The sequence below is a fragment of the Brachycentrus maculatus genome, unplaced genomic scaffold (genome assembly GCF_059751285.1).
Source record: "Brachycentrus maculatus isolate JH-2025_06_01 unplaced genomic scaffold, ASM5975128v1 h1tg000121l, whole genome shotgun sequence".
NCBI classification, from domain to species: Eukaryota; Metazoa; Arthropoda; class Insecta; order Trichoptera; family Brachycentridae; genus Brachycentrus; species Brachycentrus maculatus.
The window spans coordinates 1,908,849-1,931,656 of NW_028280874.1; the positions used below are offsets into that span (position 1 = coordinate 1,908,849).

Here is a 22,808-nt window from a genome sequence, read left to right on the forward strand (position 1 = left end):
TCGCGGACACTTGAGTCAGAGTTTCTGGGCTCGAATGCACTCTATCACAATTTGATACCTATTTTTAATAATGAGCCGCTTAGTCTCACAAAAAGAGTGAAATTGAAGTATTTTTGTAAATAATATTAACACAATTTTAAATTTATTGTCCCAAGAATACAACTCTAAAATTTGGAATTAGCTTCACATACGGTGTTTGAAAATGATGCAGAATGCATCGAAACACTTGTCACAGTAGATTTTTTTTAGAAAAAGTGGTATTTACTAAGTAAAACTTAAATTTTAAATATTTTTTTAAAAATGTTAGAAGAAACAAAAATCCACTTCATGATCAATAAATCTTGTACATAATAAGCAAGGTATATAATAAATGCAAACTGGCGTTTATATCGTCTCTGGCGGTTGAAATTTGCACGGCATTTTCGCGGAATGTACCACCATAATTACCAGCGAGATATAGTTTCACATCGGGACTTTTTCTGCTTTTGCCCCAAAATCATGGTAAATTTTGCTTCACAATTTTTGTTGTTTAGCATAGCTTCTTTAAACTAACTTACTAAGTACAGCAGGACCTCTATAATCTGAACGTCGAAAATTTACCCTCTGTTTGGACTAGTGGAGCGTTTGGATTACAGTACAGAGAACCTGTAGGGTATATTTATCAAATATAACTAATATGTATTGTGAAATTTTAAATGCATTTATTTAACTTTTTTAAAGAAAACAAATATTTTAGTTGGTTGAAATTTATTTAATGACAAGTAAAAAACTTTGTCTCGTGATTTATGTAAAAGCATCTTCACTGGCACAGGAATATCCACTTAGTCAGCCCATTCTAGGCATGAATGGGCGTTCAGATTAAAGAGGTGTTGGGATTAGCGGGGGTCCGGATTATAGAGGTAATAATTACAAATCTAATTCAGGGACCTCCAGTACGGTAGCCAAAAGCGCTGACCACTACACTACGGAGGCTGATTTATTTACGGAGGCATTGTGAAAATACCCCATTTTGTAGTAATGTCACTATTTTCGCTGCAATGCTTCCACAACATAGAAACAACACAAATGGTAATTCATTTGTTCCCAGATCGGTAAATTATAGAAGGAATCTGTAAATTAAACAAGAAAGTAGATTTTCACATTTGCTAATGATGATACATAGTAGCATTCTGTTGTTAGTCGTTAGATTTGCCTTGTAATTTTCAACCGATGCTTTTTTGAAAAAAAATTGGTGTATAAAATGATTAGTTTATTTTTTTAACAATTCGGTGCTTACATTTTGAATCCTTTAAGCTCTGAAAATAAGGTGATTTATTTTTAAAATAATTTTAATATTGAGCGGATGAAAATTCTCTCTAAAATGAACCAATAAATTTTATATGTTTATGAAAATCAATAATTTTAATTGATAAAATTGTTAATATTATAACTAATACGGGTGGTCCTTAACTTTGCTTCTAAAATATGTATGGCAGTTCAAATGCGTAGAAGAAAAACAATAAAAAAAAAAATATTTTTAAGAATATTTAAAATATGTAAAATATTTAGCATATCTGTTTTCTATTTTATTTTTCAAGAATACTTAATTTTTTTTCTTCCTGAAAATGTGTCCTGTAATACGGGTGTATCTTTTCAAATCGCCTTTGTTAATGAAATATGTGTTCTCCAATGGGATCATATTTTTCTACTATCGTCAAGATGAATGAACACTTTGTTCATATTCTTAATTTCTGATGTCTTGTATTTGGGATAGCTAAAAAAAAGTCAAGGACCACTTGTAAGTGCATAAATATATATCTAAAGTTTGTTAAAAATAATCGCTTATTAATTTAAAAGTCTGTAATTTGATTGAACATCATTTAATACAATTAGTTTTCGATTCTAAGAAGATATGTTGTAAAATTATGCAATAAACAATTTATAAAAATCCTAAATGCATCCACATATTTATGCATTATTATAATTATGTCTTGTATGCAGAAATATATACTATGACTTTCCACCGATACATATGTAGGTTCGTACTCATTAACAAGTGTCATAATTCCTAACACTTCATATATTTGTGTATATCGTCAGCTTATCTTGACTTCCAAAAGTACTTTGTATTCCTACCTATAAATGAAACATAGAAAAGTGTATAATTAATATTTGAAGCACTATCTTTGTGATTTTCTATTTTGTTATTATTATATTTAAAAAATTACTCTGTTAAATCACTATATGCCTGTTTATAATGTCAATCGCTTTCGAAGCAACACTTTCTTTCTTGTGAAAAAAACTAAACTCTATAAAAAAAAATCTTGTTTGAATTGGCGATGAGAAGAGGTTGGGTAGGAATCTCAAGTGGTTATTTTTTGTATTGATTGACAGTTGCAGACACAGGAATCGTTTCCAATAACAAAAAAAAATGTTACGTAGATAGTGTTAGTTTTAATTAGTCTTATTGTTTTATTTACCAACGATTTTTTTTAATGACTTACCTTAGAAGCCATTATTACAATATTTAAAAATTAACGATCTGATTCTATGTATAGTGAAACTGTACAATATATCCTATGAAAAAACTTTGGTGTGTTACTTGAGCCCTGTGCAAAAAAAATATTTAGATCTGTATTTGGTCTACAATAATGAATGTATCGACATGATTCATTGTTTCCCTCGCAGGTGACACTTATTGTCACGATATGTTTATTATTGTAGACCAAATAGAGATTTAATTTTTTTTGTACTGGGCTCAAGTAATACATCAAAGTTCAAGTAGCCCCGTTCTACGGTATACATAAGTCCATATTGAAAAGACATATGCTTTCATGGATTGCAAACCATATTTGGAAAATATTCAAACGCTAGTCAGACAATTTTCAATTTACCAACAAGGAAGCAGCTGTTTGGTTCAAAACGGGTCAACATTATGACAGAGTTTATAATAAAATATAAAGTGATTTTAATGTTATAAGTGTATTTTGAAAATCAAATTATGTTTGATGGTTAAATTGTAATATTTTCACTCTCTTCTGTCCATTGATTCCAGATAGTAAGGCACGATGGATCAAGCTGACGATATGTACTGATCAAAATACTATTTATGTATTTATTTATATACTTTTATACAAGATACTAAATTCAAATTTAAAAAGTATTCATTAAATTACAAACTATTTTCACAGTTTAATACATATTCATATAAGAAGTGATCACTTATGTTTATATTATTAATGATCACTTATGTTTTTTTAGTACTTTTTTTTAGTCTCTTAATTCTAAGGTCTCAAATATAATTTATAAAATAAATAAAAAAACAAAAATCATGTGTATAACTTTCTTTTTTTATTGGTTTTATAAATCAAAAGTTATCTTATAAACATATATTTTTTATTTTACAAATGGTTGTAAGATAATTTCCATAAAATAATAATGGTAAGAGGATTTCTTGCAATAAAATAATACTGGCAATAAGATATTTTGCAGCAAAATAATGAAAATAAGATATTTTGCAATAAAATAATAATGGCAGTAAGATATTTTGCAACAAAATAATAATGGCAATAAGATATTTTGCAATAAAATAATACTGGCAACAAGATATTGCTGATGAAAATAAGATATTTTGCAAAAAATAATAATGGCAATAAGATATTTTGCAGCAAAATAATGAAAATAAGATATTTTGCAATAAAATAATACTGGCAATAAGATATTTTGCAACAAAATAATAATGGCAATAAGATATTTTGCAATAAAATAATACTGGCAATAAGATATTTTGCAACAAAATAATAATGGCAATAAGATATTTTGCAATAAAATAATACTGGCAATAAGATATTTTGCAACAAAATAATAATGGCAATGAGATATTTTGCAACAAATTAATAATGGCATTAAGATATTTTGCAATTAATCAATACTGGCTTTAAGATATTTTGCAACAAAATAATAATGGCAATAAGATATTTTGCAATAAAATTTTGAGAAATATGGACTGAAGATGGATTAAAAAAAAAACTCCCCACAAGAAACACATTGTAAGGAGGCATTGTATTTTATAATTATTGTGTATTATATATAAAATTTACAATACTAACTAAGTCCATAAAATTAAAGTATATATTTTATGTAGTTTATACTGTACGTAAATTGCAACAAAAAAGAGCACTGAGAATCATGTAATGGGAGGTTTTCGCCACTTTTAAACCCATAGAAATTTCACAACAAATATCTATGGCAGGGTTGTTGGACCCCCTGTAATATGCAGCCCGGGACGACTTTGAATAGAGCCCAATAAAAAAATCATTGTTTTTAAGATCGCGAGAAAAATATAAATATATACTGTTTAAACATGCTATTAACACATTGTTGTCGGGCAGTTTTTTCATTAACCCCGACCCTAATTAGTATACTAATTAGGGTCACATACTAATCACAAGCAACTACAAATCCAATTCCGATATGTGCAATGTTTTTTGGCATCTTGCGCTCTATCAAAATAAGCAAATAGAACGCTTCTAGGCATCTCCTGCTCTACCAACATAATGTAAAAGACACTTTTAAGCGTTTCCTGCAAACAATGTGTTGATTTATAAGTTGTGAGTTTAAATAAAAATATTGCTATGAAATATTTATTGTATTTCTCATATTTGTAATATATTCAAAATGGCTGCTCATGTTATGCAGCGGACATTTGATGTACCGCCTGAAAAAGAAACTAAATATTGTAATAATAATAAAAATGTTCGTCTTTAGGACATGATGATAATAGTTCAATCACATGTTCGACCATCGTAAAAATGTGAAATATTTTTTATGATTTTGATTATATTGGCTTCTTTTTTAGTGTTTTTTCAAATTACAAAACCTCCCAGCATTACTGCATAAAAAAATCTCACTGATTTTGATAACATTTAGTCTTTAACTTTTATCTTCTTCTGTGGTCTCAGTACTGTGGATTGGTCTGCAGCAACAAATGACACCTTCGCCATTCCATATCCTCATATAGGTCACAAAGATATTCACGGTGGCATCCTTTGGCGTTTGTTTCCTCTATTATCAGGTGCAGGAAACTCGTTCGTCTCAACATGTGACCGATCGATTTGGCGCATCTCTCCGAGGCACTTTTATATTAAAACATTAATTTTAAATTATTTAAATTAACTATATTATTAACATTTTTTTGGTACCAGCTATCGTTAGTGTTTTTACATGTTATGTTTGGTTAATATTGTACTGGTAAAACTATTTTGATATATAAAACATTTTATTTGACTTGCTGTTTTTATTACATATTTGAATAAAAAAAAAACTATTTTTATTATCTGAAAACTGCAGCTAGAAAATTTTAACTAATTACATGGTTGATCTCTTTTGAAATGGGCTCTAGTATATTTTGGCCAGTCTCGGATAAGTCAAAAGGTTGTTTGGTCAGGACTTATATGTAGTAGGTAAAATTTTACATTGGTCTTGGGTTATGAATAGTGGAATATTTCCTCCGTAGTTGCCAGAAAACCTCCCATCTAATCTAAATATAATTTTATTCAAATTTGATGATAATTTGCTTTAAGGTTTAAGGTTGATTTTAAGATTAGGTAAGTAAATGACTTAAAATTCAGGTCAAATCCGTACTTCAGAGGTCATACATACTTCATTATCCATCTTTTAAAGAGAATTATCTCAATTAGGAGACTACACACTGACTTGTATTTGACCTTTTTAATGTTAAATATAAGTAAAAAACTAATTGGCAGCTGAATATTTTAAACTAACATTTCGATTCAAATTGATTTCATATTAAATTGATTTTAATTATAATTAGGTTTAAACACAAGTCCGCCTGCATAGTGCCCTATGCACCATCAAGTGCAAATAGCTGTCGGAAGAAAAAACAATAGTCTTTTTGAGAGATGGACAATGACTTTTGAGTATATTTACTTTATTTTTTGGTAGTAATACTGTAAAATATGTTGATAATTAATTGAAAATAATGTATAACTGGATTACTCCTAGAATATATAAATACAATTGTTATGAAATATTTTAATTGAAAAAAAAAACGCTTAGTGGGTGGATTACTTTTTGTTTGGTTAAAGATTATTACTTAATTAGTTAATGTGTATCACATAAAGAAGATTCATAATAAATATTTTTCTCAATATCCTTGTTTATATATATAAATATTAACAATAAACTGTTCCATATATCACAACACATAGTTATTTTCTGTACCTATTATTGTATACTAGATTTCTCAAATGTCAATACGGAGATTAATATTTATTATATAATTTTTTTCTAGCTAATTTTTGGAAAAATGAGATCAATTTTAAAGGTTAGAACATTTGCCTTAGTAATGAATTGAATATCGTTACTTTACTTTATTTAATTTTATTATACCACAATGAATTTCTGCAAAGTTTATTATAACTATTACAGAGTACTTACTCATCATAGTTTTTAATAATTGCTTGTTAAATTAGACACCACCTTTTTATATATATTTTTTATATAACCTTAAAATATTACACATTAATCTTAATTTTTAATACCTTAAAAAAATCATATTACTTTTATATAAAACTCTTTCTATTGCATATCGCGCACTCCTTTCAAGAACGTCATAAATCAAAATACTTGATTTTTCAGGAGAACGTTTTTAAAGTTTAAAAATATGATACAATATATTAAAAATAAATATCAAACCACTTTTTGAACTTTTTACTGTGTAACAGATCTTTTTAGATAAAATCTGAAGGTTTTTTCTCCATTTGAAAAATATTTAGTATATTTTAAAATAATAACTAAACAATACATTTTATTCAAAATGCAAAAACAACACTTTCTGCCCTGTAGCGGGTAAATATTAAGTTTAAAATATGCCTCTTTTGCTGGGATATAGTACATTTTCTGGGCATTCCGAAAACACGTACACCTGAAAATTTACGATTTTCGATTTATGACGTTCTTGAAAGGAGTGAGCGATATATGCACTTGCTTTTCTCGTCTTACTTTTTTGGAATCTTTTATAAATAATAAAAAAATCTTCAACTGTCTAATATGCTATAATCTGTTTAAAATACATTCCAGGAAAAAAATTCAAAGTGTAATCTGATAACACGTTTCAAAATACACTAAAGGATAAATTATGGATATCATTTTTGGATTTTATTATCCTAGTGCATCAGCTAGGCTATTTTTAGTTTCCCAATAATTTTTATTACTTTTTAATTATTTAGAGGCATAATAATTCATGTAAGTATTGTATTTAAAAATATATTTTTGTTGAATAATAAATATAGAAGTGTACAAACATAAAATTGCATTAAAAAATCTTTCTTTTACACGCCTTTCTCATTTAAAGATAAAACCTGCCGTAACAGATTTGAAATGTGAAAAATAAAACTATGTTTTGCTACCAAATATTTTTATTTTATTTAAGCACACAAGAAAAATATTTCTGTATATTTATATATTATGAAATGACTAGAATTAAGATACATATGTAATACATTATTAATTATTCAATAATTTTACCATACACATATTCTAATTATGTATTATTATTTCCATTGAAAATTGGAATTATTATCTATTATTTTGTATGAAAATACAAATGCAAATAATGAATGATGAAAAAAAACTGAAATAAAAATAGTAATTTGAAAACCTCGATAAAAAATAAAAATGTGCATACTGATCCTTATCTGAACCCGATGGTGCATAGGGCACTGCATTAAATTGATGTGATGTTAAGTTGATCATTAATTATATGAAGGCAAGGTGACCGGTCCTACGATACAGGTACCTATTCAGGGTAAAATTAAACAAATATTACAGTGAAAAAACACTTACACAATATTTATTTTGACTTCGTCTGGGAATCGAACCCGGGACCTCCAGCATGATAACCAAACACGCTAACCATTACACTATGGAGAAGGAAAAAACATGCATCCTACTTTCATTCACGTGTAAGGTTTTTTCTCTAAGATAGATCACACATACCGTACAGTGAGGAGTTTGTTTCTGTTAGAGAATGTAACACTGACATTATCACTCTATATTTGGCGAGCGTGCTTTTGCTGTTGCCGGACGGATGGCGTGGAATGCTCTTCCACTAGTGGTAAGAAATAGTGAGAGTGAGATGATCATTAGAAAAAAAACTAAAAACACATTTGCTAAATCATTTCTTCCATCTTCTTTTTCCTAATTCATTCACAGTGAAGCGCCCTTGAGGTAGTATCTTACGAAAATGGCGCTGTAAAAATTATCCAAAGTAATCATTATTATTATCACACGACTCCCAGTTCCCGTGAGACTTTGCTTATGACACACCGTACTTGTGAAATATGTCAGTAAAAATACCATCACAGGCAGTATTTTTACTGACATTCAGTATCTACATATTTCACATTCTTGCAAGATATATTACATGGCTATAAGACATATCCTGAGAGACTCATTATGCGATACATTGTATAAAAGATCAAACAGATTTTTTTTTCTTGAATGTTTTCCGCAGATACTTTGTGGCACATTTTATAAACTTTATAAAATTAATTAACCTTGTTTTCACCACTTTTATTTTTTAATTTTTTAAAGTGGTGAAAACAAAGTTAATTAATTTTATGAAGTTTTTTTTTAGCTGTTGAATTACTCAAAATAATTGATTTTACTATACAGTAAAATGAACACTCAAAATGTAAAAAAAATAATGTTAATGAATCATCTAAAACCAGATTGTGTTTTGTGATTGACTTTTTTGTTGTTGAAATTATAACAGGTATGTAAGAAATTTGTGATTTTTGCAAAAAACAAGATTATAATAATAAATAAATATTTTTTCACTATACAAACCTATTTTATAATAATAATAATAATAAAGATTATAAAACTATCCTACGGCAAACACAAATTTAAAAAAAATATTGATTAGATAAATTATTTGGTATATTTTTTCTATAGCAGAAGTTTGGTCTTTTTGGTTAATAATGAGATCATATTAATTACACAATATATAAGTACGGTATATATGTGGATACATAGTGATGAAAGCTTATAAAAATAATAGAATTTGTAGTGAAAACATGGATTCTTTCCACTTACAGAAACACTATTTAACACAAAAATATATGGGAGATTTGATTTAGAATTATATATATTAAATTCTTTAAGAGTAGGGCGCTATACAGATCTGTAATACTTGGACGAGGTTTAATATATTTTTTTTATGGCTATGGAAAATACTTAATTAAAAATTAATCCAATCCTGTCAGTAAATTGTTTGTGGAATCACTATGTTTCATTTTGTCGTCCGAGCTCATCCCAGCGCTGAAAAACTCGCCAAAAACCAAGTCGTCATCGCTTCCGCCTTGCATTTTTTTATCACTCAGATCTATATTGAAGAATGAATCGGCCAGGCTTTTGTCCATGTTGGAAATGCTGTAGGAAGCGTGAGGAGAAATAGAATTTGTGTCGGCCAGCCCCAATTCCGCCAGGAGACTGGTGTTTTCCGAGATGTTCATGTCTTCCCTCGGATCTTCCAAGTCCGGGAGAAGAGTGGCAGTGGCCGACATATCGGTATTCCCGCCATTTCTAATTTCGGCTTTTCTCTTCTTTCTGGCGTTGATCTCATAGTGTTCGGTGATTTCTTTGCCGATTTCTTGTATTATAGAGTCATCGTCATCTTCGGTATCCTTTACGAAACAAAAAGAAAAAAATTGAATACTTGAAGAATTGAATACTTGTAGAAGATATATTATAGGAGAAAAAAGGTATGAAAAATGTAACCCAGACATATTTAAAATGAGTCTTTCTTAATTTAGTTTGAGTATTTTAAATTTAAATTCAAATTGGTTATAACCAATACATTTTAAATCCATCACATGTTTGATGCATTCAGCATTATTATTAAACACCGGTGTTTGATAATGATGCTGAACGCATCAAAACACGAGTCACAGTGGATTTTAAGAAATAGTGTTTTACTTAAGAACAAATATATACGACTACAAAGTGATTGATTTATTAATTTGTTTTAGTAATTTGCGGGAATCAAACTTGAGATGTAAGTTTTGCAGCCAAGCATCATTTTAATTATTTATGGTGTATATTATACATATTTACAATAAAATAATAAAAATAATTAATAAAAAAGGCCACCTGAACAATTGCCATTGTGGATTTATACTGGAAAGCATTTTGGGTCAAGTCCACTTCCACAGGAAACAGTTTTCCGTTTGCCTTTAATACTTCAAGGGTTTCACTGTAAAATAATAAAACAAAAAATATTTATAATTTCACTAGAGCAGTGTAGTTATTAATTTGGCATATTTAATGAATATGTAACATGAAAATTTAAATATAAAATAAAACACTTTTAGTTTATTTCATTTATATAAAAACACAACTAGTTTTTAGAACTACTTGCGAGTTTGCATTTTCACTAGTCGATGAAAATGTCAATAGTCTTCTAAACTTTTCGTGTTTTATTTTTTATATTTAAAAGCGATACAATAAAAACTAATAACAAAACTTACTCGTGGAACGTTGCTAGTCCGGTAATAAATCTTTTTAACTGATAAACAACATCTTGTACATGCTTGTTATCCAGTAGCTCCATTTTAACGAGGACATCGGATCGAAGTCTTGCAAATCTGCTTCTCGCATCTTGTCGACAGCGTAAAATAAGCCTAAAAAAAAAAATGGAAAAAAGTTTTTCAATATTTATCAAGAAATGCAATAGTTTATTCGATGACTTGACAACAAGCGTGGTTACTTTTTTCATACTATTTAAGTAATACTTTTTTGGAGAATGAAAAGCCCTATTAATTTATGGTTTTATAGCTAAGAATCCTGATTTGTTCTCCGAAATAAAATTTGGCACAACAGTTATTTTAAATCATAAATGTAAAAATAAAATCATAAATGGTAATATGTTATTTAATCAGATCTCCAGAAATGAGGACATTGAGGTGCATAACTGGAAATGCATTAAGAGACCGAACAAGGAACACGGAAATTTGTAAAATGTGTAGTACGGAGGATATAGTCAGATGGGGAAGACGGTGAAGATGATTCTGGAGTGCCCTTGTCAATAGAATGCCAAGAAAATAGGCTGGCTCAAATTACTCTACAAGAGAACCCAGACGGAAGAAGACCTCCAAAGCGATGGCGTGATAGCTGGCAGTCCACGTCACAAACGACGGATAACGGAACAGACAGATCCTCAGATCTATAAGAAGAAAGAAGAAGAAAAAGATCAGATCATACCTGTATTCATAGTTCCCAGTTTCTACACGGTAGAGTGGTTCTTGCAGAGCACTGTAGCTGTACTCTTCATCGTCCATTTCTTTTACTTTGAGACAGTATGACAGATACTCAAATTTAGTGTCTGCGTATTTCTTTATAGTAAGCTTGGTGTCTGGAATGGCTTTGTTGAGGTAGGTACCCATATCAGATAATATCTGCAAATATGTGCGTTAAACAAGTTATTATTAATCCATCACTTAAAATAAATGCCAATGAGGACCTGGATAGTTGGCACAGTTGTATACAGTAAACCCCCCTTTAACACTGAGATAGGTACCGCGTTATCGGAGGGAAAATTATAGAGGATTGATGTTTTAATTTGTATTTTACATTTAAACCAGCGGAAATGACTAAAATGAGTCATTATTAAAATTAAAATACAATATAAAAACATTCACCTCTGTTTCTACTAACGGTACTGGAACACTTGTGATGAGGAAGACGGAAACACGCAAATGAAAGTCAATTATTTATTTTCCGAAATTACAAAATTATAAGGGCGAAAAGAACAAAGCGACGCCAATAAATTGTGTGAAGCACGATGTTTCGTTTCTTAACAGTACTGAGTATAAACACAAAGAAAACACGTCACCAAACCGATCAAATAATACTCAGTACTGAAACTCAAAAGACAAAGAGCGAGCATATTTACGTTTGAATTTTAATCTTATCTGAGCACACAAAAATTTGCCCTCCACCCTTTATATACTATTTTAAAGGAGTTACGTGTGGTGGGGACAATATTATAAACAAAATAAAAGTCGATGAACTGCGTCTCTTTATTCTTCTCGCATACATTTATGAATACAATTTTAATACACAAATAACATTCGCTCCAACAACGCAGTCCTTATCTCAACGTTATAGGGGAGTTAACTGTACTTTGCTCTGAGAATAGGCGTCTATGATTAATTTTTCTGGACTATAGGACCTAGGCTTGAATTGGGTGGATGCAGGATCCGATATGGACTTAGAGAACAATAATGAGAAGACTATTTTAATTAATTATGGGGTAAGTTCTTACAGGTTTGACAGCTTTCAGCATTTTAATCCCGTCTTTCTCCATCTGCCTGTGAAAGTTCCCAAACTGGCTGAACGCTTCAGAGGCGCGCGGTTGGGGCTCACGTACTCCAATGGAAGCGAATGCATCTCCAAAATTTTTATACGTAAGAAGCAGGTCGAAGTAAGCTTTTAACATTCTACGGACAATAAAAAGAAGATATATTTTTGATTGAGGATAATAAACTGATAAACACAGCAAATACTTAATTTTTTGTTTATAATGCTAGATTTTTAATTAGTCTTTTAACTTGATAAATATTATTATGTATTGGCATAAATATATTGTGTAAATGTATTGTATAAGCCATGATTTTCTATGTTCTAGTTTTAAAAAGGTATTTTAGGGGGATGAATGTAATCATGAATTTTAATTAGAATTACCGCTTAGCATGTTCCACTAGCCCCCTATACATCTGCTCCGTGTTTTGAAGTTCTTGAAGCTTCTTGACTAGAGTGTCGTTACACAATATAGCCCTGGACAGACCTAGCGCATCCGCTGTAGTTGTAGACATATTTTCTACCAGTCTGTGTTTCACTTTCTTCATGATTATATCCAAGGACTTGCCCTGCTTTGGATCAGCGTGTAATTTGTTGTAATTGATATTTACTTCCTCCTGAAATCAATAATCAAATGAGATCATTGATTGATCCTTTGCCCGTTATACTAACGGGCAAAGGATCAATTAATATCAACTAAGAGCCTTTGCGGATTTGCCTGTATCTGGTATGGCAAAGAAATAGCTCAAACTGATTTTACCATATTATTTTAAAAAGTAGTAGAATATATTCTCGCAGGGTGGCTCTATGTATATGGACTGTAGTGGACTCTTTTGCCCAATGTTAGTATTATTTTGTATGTTTTTAACATATCTTAATATCATATTTGGAACATATCTTAATATAATTTTTACATATTTGGAATAAAAAACCTGGCCTTTTTACAAATAAAATCTTCATTAAAACTCATCAATCAAAGGGTTAATGGCCTAGCATACCGAGATATTCATAATTGAATATTAAAAAAAAAAAATGTTTTCTATCTCTAAGTGGCAATTCTCTGACGAAATGCCTTGCACTTCTTTGAAACTCTATCACCATACACATCACGTAACTGTTATTCTGTCACGCGCATATTTTTCAAAAGCTCAAAATACATATGCTCACTTTTGCCGATTGTATCATTTTGGCAACTTCAACTTTAGTTTTTCCTTTGACCGATTGGCCATTAACTCCGACCAACTCATCTCCACTTTGTAGAGTCCCTTCCTTAGAAGCGGGTGTGTTATCAAAAACCTAAAAAATAATCAAACACTAGGTATATTTTTAATGAATACATAACCCGGGTTAGTTATTTAGACTGCATCCTATTAATATAACGTTGTTGTTATTTTGCTTACATGTATTCAATAATAAAACTTAATACATATAACTGTGGAGATCCTCACCAAAATGCTACATTTCCATTATAAATTATTTTAACTATGGCTTGTAAAATGGTTACGTTTTGGTGCAATTTAATGATTTCATATTGGTTTAACACAAGATTGGTTACGTTTTGTCGCAACTTTAATTAACATTTCGATAGAATACAGTAAACAGAACAGATTTGCATTTCAAGGATTTTTTTATGCAGTATTGGAAATGTAATTTTTTGGTGAGGACGTCCACAACTGGACCTTTAAATTATGTAAGATAGAACCAAATAAGATTTATTTGTAAGGATATTGATGCATTAACTAGTTGTAATTGTTTTTTGTTTATACTTTAAACATAAACAATTGCAATGCCGTTTTGCACAAATCTTTTTTGAACCACAACACACTAATACCGCTTTCATTCGCCCTTGGCTGGTCCCCCACTCCAGTTGATCCGATCTAATACACAAGCTTCCCCTGTTTGTTATAGGCAAATCTAAAAAGCCTAGGGCATTCAAAAACATCTTTGCAGGTTTATTACCGAAATCAAAATTGTATTGCTCTTTTTCAATAATAATAACTGATTTTGTGCAGTTTATTGAAATGTTTTTAGTATGGAGAACAATACAGTCAGTTTTGAGTCCAGATATTGTTTATTTTACTGTAAATTTGTATTTTTTTGTAACGTCTATTGATCCAACCTTTTTTCGTTCCGACCATAAGTCATAGTCCCAAAGATAACAGATTAGATGGATTCTACTGTACATAGAATAATATAGATTACAGAGATAAATAAGTCTCAATTATTTTTATAACTAGGAACAGTATATTTTTTATGAGCAATTTCAGATCTTACCTGCACAATATAGAGACAGGGACATAGTGGGGCGCCTCCCCCTATACTGATGCCAATCAGATTCGACTCATCTTTTAAAATGGTCACATTTCCGGATGTTATCGTCATACCCCTTAATTAAGACATTTTACAAAAACACATTATTTACGATAGATTAAAAATATATAAATATGGGAATTATTTACACTGGAAAAATAGGGACAAGATATATAATATTAAATAAAACAGATTGTATTATTTTCTACTGTTTATTATCATACAAATTTATTTACAAGGGTGCATACTATAGGAAACACTATTCAAGAAACTCGTACACATTTCTTTATCATTTTCAATCATATTCATTCGGCTTTCTAATGTTCATCTATCAAGCTTTTTCCTAGAGGATTTCTAAGTGCGAAGCGGACATGCGCTCTACAGTGATTATGGTATTAAATAGTATTGATTATAGCTTATTATTTGTACTCCTAGCTATCAATTAGCTTCTCACTACAGCACAGCATGGTCACATGCCCACTATTTGCTAGTCCAATTCGCTAGCCATTACACATCTGAAATAGGTACATTAGAGTATAATTATCGGAATATTTAATTCATTAAATACAATATATTTCTGTGAAAGTAAAATCTTGATATAGTATTCTCTATTGATCTAATAATTTTGTTTTAATTTACTAAATGTGAGATAAAAATAATACCTTATCTTATATCAAAATTTTTACAAAATTGCTTTTTGAATGATTAAATCTAGAAGTGTCAGAACTAAGTATGAAAAATAGTGTATTTTTTTTAATTTGCGCTACATGCGTAGTATATCAAGACTTTACTTTTTAAAGTAATTTCATATTTCTAAAGTATCGCATATTAATAATATATGAGGAATAATATCTTTAAAATACTCACAAAAGGTTCTGGTATATCAGTTGATATCTCTCATGTCGAAGATCATTCAGAATACAGTCTGGAGCTAAATCTTGAACACTATCGATTGAACTGTATATACAGAAAAAAAACTTAAAGTATCCTATTAATTATACATCATAACAAAAGAAAAAAACAATATATTACTTACGGATCAGTGTTTGATTCTCCGCGATGGTCATTCATATTTGCCGGTTTATTTTCTTCCAATTTCTTAGAACCATCACTACGCAAAATAGCAAGTGCAATAGTTAACAACGGAAATATTTTAAATTCAATAAAATCATCGGTAAAATAACTTTACTTACATTTTACACTCCACATCCACCGAAACTAATAAATTCGATTTGAAACATGAATTATCAGTCGTGTTTACAGATTTATTTTTTTCCAGTAACAAATTTGGGATGCTTGTTAAATAAAAGAAAAAGAAAATGTAAATAAAACAACGGTTAAAAAATGAGGGTAAAAATAAAATAAAATACATGCATACGTGAAAGATATGATGTAACTCGGAATTACAATTGAGTGCTCTAATTTTAATTAGGATAAAGATTTGGCATCTATCTCCAGCACCAAACATCAAACACATTTTATTCTTAGTCCTTTACGAAGGGAATATGGAAGTCTGGATATTACGGGGCCTAGGACCTATCACCATCTGGTTTGAGTGATCACTGTGTAACATTCACCATTTAGTCATGCTGAACATAGATATTTGATTATTACCTTAACACATTGTTTGCAGGAAACGCTTAAAAGCGTCTTTTACATACTGTTAGTAGAGAGCGGGAGATGCATATATCGCTCACTCCTTTCAAGAACGTCATAAATCAAAAAACTTGATTTTTCAGGGGAACGTTTTTAAAGTTTAATAATATAGTACAATTTATTCAAAATAAATATCAAGCCACTTATTGAACTTTTTACTGTGCAACATATCTTTTTAGGTTAAACCTGATGGTTTTTTTCTCCATTTGAAAAATAACTAGTTCATTTAAAAAAATAATTAAACAATACCTTTTCTTTAAAATGCAAAAACAACACTTTCTGCCCTGTAGCGGGTATAAATTAAGTTTAAAATATGCCTCTTTTGCTGGGATATAGTACATTTTCTGGGTATTCCAAAAACATACACAACTGAAAATTGACCATTTTTGATTTATGACGTTCTTGAAAGGAGTGAGCGATATTTGCCTTTTGGAAGGGGGGAAGAGATGCCAAAAAATATTGTACAGATTGGAGTTGAGTTTATAATTACTCTTGATAAGTAAACGATCAGGACTGGGGTAGATGAAAAAACTGGCTAACAACAGTGTTTTAATATTATTAATAATTTAATTTATTTAATTTGTAGCAATTAGCTGACACCCTGCACTGTACCATGTTCCACGGCTTTGATAGGTTTATTTTTTTCTTTAATTTCAAAATTTCACAATTAATGTTACAATAAAGTGATCAAAGCAACTTCCCGAGGATTAAATCTAGTATTATATTACAGTACAAAGCTTGGGACATGCTCTAAATATAATTATTAATAAAGAAGTTTCATAATGGTTTGGATATATGGATAGATTGAATAATGAAAGAACTGTAAAAAAGATGTGTAATATGTACAATGTTGAATTATAAAATTTGTTAGGCTGATGAAGGTGATTATTGAAAGTCAATATGGCAGGAGATACAAAAAATGAGAAGCTTGTATGAAGAGTTGCATGTATGTAAAAATAATAATGATAATTTCGGATAATTTACAAAATGCCGTTTTCATAAAATACTACCTTAACTTAAGATGATACAAAAAAACCTTCCTTGAGAATCAAGTAAGGTGAGTGTCTTAACTAGACTACTGCAATGCAATTTATGCGACTGATAAGCTCAAATTAGTCTTGAATGCCGTAGTACGATTGGTAACCGAAACACTAAAATTTTCACACATCTCAGAACATCTATGAGAACTTCACTGGTTCAATTGTCCAGAAATAATAACTTTTAAGCTTTGCTGGACATTGTGTAGGGCAATTCACGGAATGGCAATGGTGTTTATCTCAGAGTTCTGTTATCCTGAGAGTCCTAAGACAATCAACAGAAGACAGGCAACCCTTCCATCAGCAAGCACATCAGCTATCCGCAAACTATTAGCGGTTAAACATTGTCCCAATAAAATATTTGGTGATGGGGCCTGCGCCATAGTATGTTCCGCGGAGTGAAAATACTAACCCCCGAATTTGAATCTATTCAAAATTCTGCTAAATTTTAGTGAAATAAATTATAGTTTCAATCTAAACTTGAGATCCGCCTTATTCGGATCTCTTATCTATAGTAACCCGATTAAATGCCGAACCCTCTTCTAGTGGAACGGATTGCCTGTTGATTGTCGTCAACAGGCTGGCTTCTCCTGAGGAGATTTACATGCTTTTCTCCCAGCAATGAGTAAATGCTGACAAGTTCCTGATTTGCCCACACTAGTTTATTCTTCCCGTTCTCAACACAGATTAAAATAAAACACATTCTTAGTTAGAAGATCCACTAATTCATCTATAAACCTTGTAAATAACAAGCGAGTGAAATAATAAATGCAACTCTCATAGACAAAAGAGTAATCAGATTAAAACCATATATTCACTTTCACTTTTTCCCGGACACATTGATTTCATTGCGTGATTATGTATGGTATATCGCTCACTCCTTTCAACGTCATAAATAAAAAAAACTGAGTTTTCAGGAGAACGTTTTTGAAGTTTAATAATATAACACAATGTATTTTTAAAAAAATATGTCAAGCCACTTATTGAACTTTTTACTGTGCAACAGATCTTTTTAGGTAAAACCTGAAGGTTTTTTCTCCATTTGAAAAATATTAAGCATATTCAAAGAAAGAATTAAACAATATCTATTATTCAAAATGCAAGAACAACACTTTCTGCCCTGTAGCGGGTAAATAATAAGTTAAAAATATGCCGCTATTGCTGGGACATAGTACATTTTTTGAGCATTCTGAAAACATGCACAACTGAAAATGTACAATTTTTGATATATTATGACGTTCTTGAAAGGAGTGAGCGATATGTAAATATCAAATTGCAAGGAAGCAAAACTGCAAAAACCTGAAAGAGGTAAATTGTAGAACGGAATTGAGGTGATTTCACACGAAAATGGAGTTATATATATTGACCATATTTATAATTGATATTCTTACTTGAAGGGTGTTTTATGAAATGTGTGTATAATTTTATGTTATCTAGCTTTGCTGGAAACGGGATCATGGTTAGTTGTTGATGATGTGAAAATATTAAAAGGAAAATTAAAAATTCAAGCAGCTCTATTATGAAGGAATGTTAGCACTACTAAGTAAACAAAATATTTAAAAAAATAATAACTTTTTATCCTCAGGTGGGTGTGATGGTTCCCTCCAATAATATTGAGAATAAACATCAGGGTGGTCTTGGGCGTAGCGGTATTGATGAGGACCAGCAGACCAAAGGGCCATGGTTTGAAAAATAAATGTCTAAATACTCTACACTGGAAAACAACTTCACACAGTGGTAAACTGCAAAACAAAATTAAAGCGTAACGTAAAATAAAGGAAGTGGGAGGGAAGAATAAAGATAAGCCTTATGCTAATGTGTTCTAATTGGGTACAATATGTGCAAAGGAAGTGAAACTGATAAGGTTTTATAAAGGTACATAATTTACCAACGAGCGCTACATACATTTTATCCTCCTCAAAGAAAAAATCATCTTCATATTCTATCATTTTGGTAATCAACGTAACGAATAAATAATACGAATTGATAAAAACAATATTATTTTTACAAATTATCTGAATACTGTCAAAATGACAGGTGAAATTATTTTTTGTTCATAAATTTCGATAGTAGTGTTGCCATTATCAAAAAATATTAACGGAGCATTCAAGGAATTGAGGACACGCGAAAAGTGTGACGTATAAAAAATATTTGAAAAAAAAAAACTAACTAACCATCACGTCGCTTCCCCGCAGGGGTAGGCATAGAGAATAAAGCGCCACACCACTCTGTCCTTGCAAACATTCTTCGCCTCTTCCACGTTCATGCATCTCCTCATACATACCCGCCGATTGTTACGACTCCTAACCTGACCACTTTCAAGTATTTGGCATACCTGATCGTGCCATGTTTTTCTCAGTCTTCCTCTGCTTCTTTTCCCGCTAACATTTGCCTCATAAATTTGTTTTACCGTCCTTTCCTCACTCATTTGTTCTACATGTCCAAACCAGCTCAACACACCTTTCTTAAAAAAATATTTGTATTTTCATCAAATCAATTTGATGCAATTGGACAGATAAATTGAGATAGAAATTAACTTCATTAATTAAAAAAATGGCATTAACAATCAAACTCGTTGATGACGGTTTTTAAATGCCTGTGAAGATGTTTATTTTAAAAAATAAACCTACAATTGTTGATATTTATGTTAGTAAGTGTATTTGTAGGTAAAGGATTCATGGGATTTCACAAATAATTTTCACATGAATATGAATGGATTATAGAAGATGTTAGCAAAAGATTGAATTGTATAACAACAGGTCACTGTTGAGACCCAAAACCGCCTACAACATAGATTTCTGTTATCTAAAGATATGGTGTAAACAGGTTTCATTTCCTAGTCGTAAATGTGTGTTTTTTTTTAATTTGAAGAATAATTAAATTTTCAATATTCGTTCGATTCATGAGTTATCGAAAATTAATGTGTAAGAACACGTAGTTTGATATCAACAAATCGTAATAAGTGCTGTTTAATGGAAAATGGTTTGTAATAAAAAATAATTGCAAGACATTACTGAACCTATTTCAGTTGAAAATAACAAGTCCGTAGAAATGCACACTTTTAATAAAATTTAACGGCTGAAAAGGTACAAGTAGAGTAAGCCCGCATTGAAGCGATCCATGGAGCTATAATATTATGGCATAGGAAAAGTTTTGACGTTTTAAGTTCGACGCAACTGTCGAGTTGGAGTACCTTCGTGTGAAGTAGGTGTTTAATATCTTCGTAATGGAATTTGGCAATCTATCTTTGGCGGGTGGGAGCACTTACTACCAGAATCCTTTCCAAATTCTGAATAACCAAATAGGTAAGTACCTAGACCCTGCATGGTTTTACATGAAACTGATGCCATGGAAGGTTGACGAGCAAATTCGAATGTGTTTTTGCGCATCGGTCGCTGATTTATAAATCGTTCTCAATAACAATAATCGATAATTAAATTATATTGAAACTTCGAAGGCAGCGATTCGACAAGCAATAATTGTACGAGAATTGAAAGTGAAATTTCAAGAACGCGTCACGTTTATTAGGCACATTTCGTTACATGAGAGAGAAGAAAGATATAGCGTAGACAAAAGGAGAAAGAGAACTACGTATATACGTTCCGATGCCACGGGAGTGGAGCAAAATAAAGAGACGTATGCGCAACGATACAAAGCGATGGAATAAGTTAGTGTCGCGCATGCAAGCGTTTAGATATACGTGTCAGACGCTATATTTGAACAGATAAGTTACCATTCGTTGTGTAAGTAAGATTAATCTTTATTTATTTATTTATATATCGTTGCGTTTTATGATTATATACGTTTGTTATACCATTAATATTAGTATTACTAATTTAAACGCCAATCAATGATAGTATAAAAATTATATAAAAATAATATTGTTTCAACAATTTTATTTTTATTTTTGCCTTTCTTTTCAGATGCTCCCTCTCTCTGTCTCTCGCAATAAATCTTTCTTATTCTTTATTTTTCACGTGTACGGTGATCTCAATCTAACATAGATGGCTCTTGTGAACCCATGTGTATAGCGTGAGATTAATAATATATGTAGGAGTTTCAAAATTTTGAGTAGTGTGGTTGTCAATCAGGCGTAAAATGGTGAATGTTGCATGTGTGTAAAGTGATCACTTTACCAGCTTTTGACATAAGCCAATAACCATATTCTTCTTCTTCATCTAGGTTGAGATGTCAATTTATTATTATTATTATTATTATATTTATTGAAATTAACACGATAATTCGAAACAGGGTAATGTATTTTTTATTTAGGTACCTACTTAATTAGTTGAAAAACAAACAAATGTGTAACTGACACGTGAATATTTGTTATGAAATGGTTAAATTTTGTAAAAAGCGAGTCATTAGTGATCGCTACCAGTCACCACTGACTAAAGTTATATTTGCTGAACACTCAACGTCTCAGATTTCTCTTCCATTAATGTATTTGTGCAAGGGCGGATCGCTCGGAAAAGGGGAATCCGAAGGTTTGCATGGGGAGGAACTTGAACTTAATTGTAAATAGTTTTTTAAACTATACTTAGTGAAAGTGGCATGTGAATGTCGATAGAAACGATGAAGGGGGTGAGCTGAAAACTGATAAGCTCGTTATTAATTAAACTGCAAAAGCGCGTTTTTGTAATACACAATAAACTCAAAAGTAAATAAAATTCAAAATAAAATCAATAGGATTACAATGTTGAAATCAACATTTTAAAATTCATCAGTGTTTTTAGACAAAAAAAAGTAATAAAATACAAATTAACAGCTTTAAATATTAATTTTCTTATTATTATGAATTATTTTACATAATATTGCAATTCATATTTAAGGGTGCAGTTTATTTTATTTTATTATATATATTTTTTTGTCGTCTAAAAACTAACTAGCAAACCATCACGGCGCTTTGCCACAGACGTAGGGAGAGAGAATAGAACGTCAAACCAATCTGTCTTTGCAAACAATCTTCGCCTCTTCCAAATTCATGATACTCCTCATACATACGCGCTGATTATTCCGACTTTTCATCTGACCACTTTTAGTATTTGAATTACTTGCTCATGCCAAGTTTTTCTCGGTCTTCCTCTGCTTCTGCGTACAACTACATTTGCCTCAATTTTCATATTTATTTGTATTTTTTCACTCATTGGATTCACATGCCCAAACCATTTCAACACACCTTTCTTAATTTTATCGATGGTGTATTTCTCATTTTCTGTAAAAATCTTTGATTTTTAAATGAGAACTACCAGCTAGATTTCCGAAACCCAAGGGCTGTGAATTTTTATGGAAACCCTGAAACCCCGTGTTATACAAGATACATTATTATGTACGTAATAAATTACATCATTTGAGCATGATAAAATAATCGATAAATGTTAATGTATTAATAAAAGGCAATATTATTGATGCAGAAAAAAAAAGGAAGTCTGGGCATTTACG

The 22,808-nt window shown here is 30.6% G+C and overlaps 1 protein-coding gene across 3 annotated transcripts; it reads right to left on the minus strand.

Annotated features, from left to right (window-relative positions):
• Positions 1 to 9,106: 9,106 nt before the first annotated feature.
• On the minus strand, positions 9,107 to 19,434 carry PICK1 (protein interacting with PRKCA 1). 3 transcript variants are annotated; one of them, XM_088259883.1, is made up of 10 exons: positions 19,272 to 19,434; positions 18,939 to 19,108; positions 14,638 to 14,749; positions 13,531 to 13,659; positions 12,748 to 12,980; positions 12,329 to 12,503; positions 11,266 to 11,459; positions 10,533 to 10,685; positions 10,156 to 10,258; positions 9,107 to 9,689 (listed from the first exon to the last, which is right to left on the minus strand). In XM_088259883.1, exons 2-10 carry the CDS (start codon positions 19,046 to 19,048, stop codon positions 9,252 to 9,254), a joined length of 1,647 nt encoding a protein of 548 aa, XP_088116009.1. In that variant the 5' UTR covers positions 19,049 to 19,108; positions 19,272 to 19,434; the 3' UTR covers positions 9,107 to 9,251. The 3 variants fall into 3 exon arrangements, with proteins under 3 accessions (XP_088116009.1, XP_088116008.1, XP_088116011.1); XM_088259882.1 differs by lacking the exons at positions 18,939 to 19,108; positions 19,272 to 19,434 and adding exons at positions 15,541 to 15,630; positions 15,710 to 15,872; XM_088259885.1 differs by lacking the exon at positions 18,939 to 19,108 and having other exon boundaries at positions 19,272 to 19,416.
• Between the last annotated feature and the right edge of the window lie 3,374 nt (positions 19,435 to 22,808).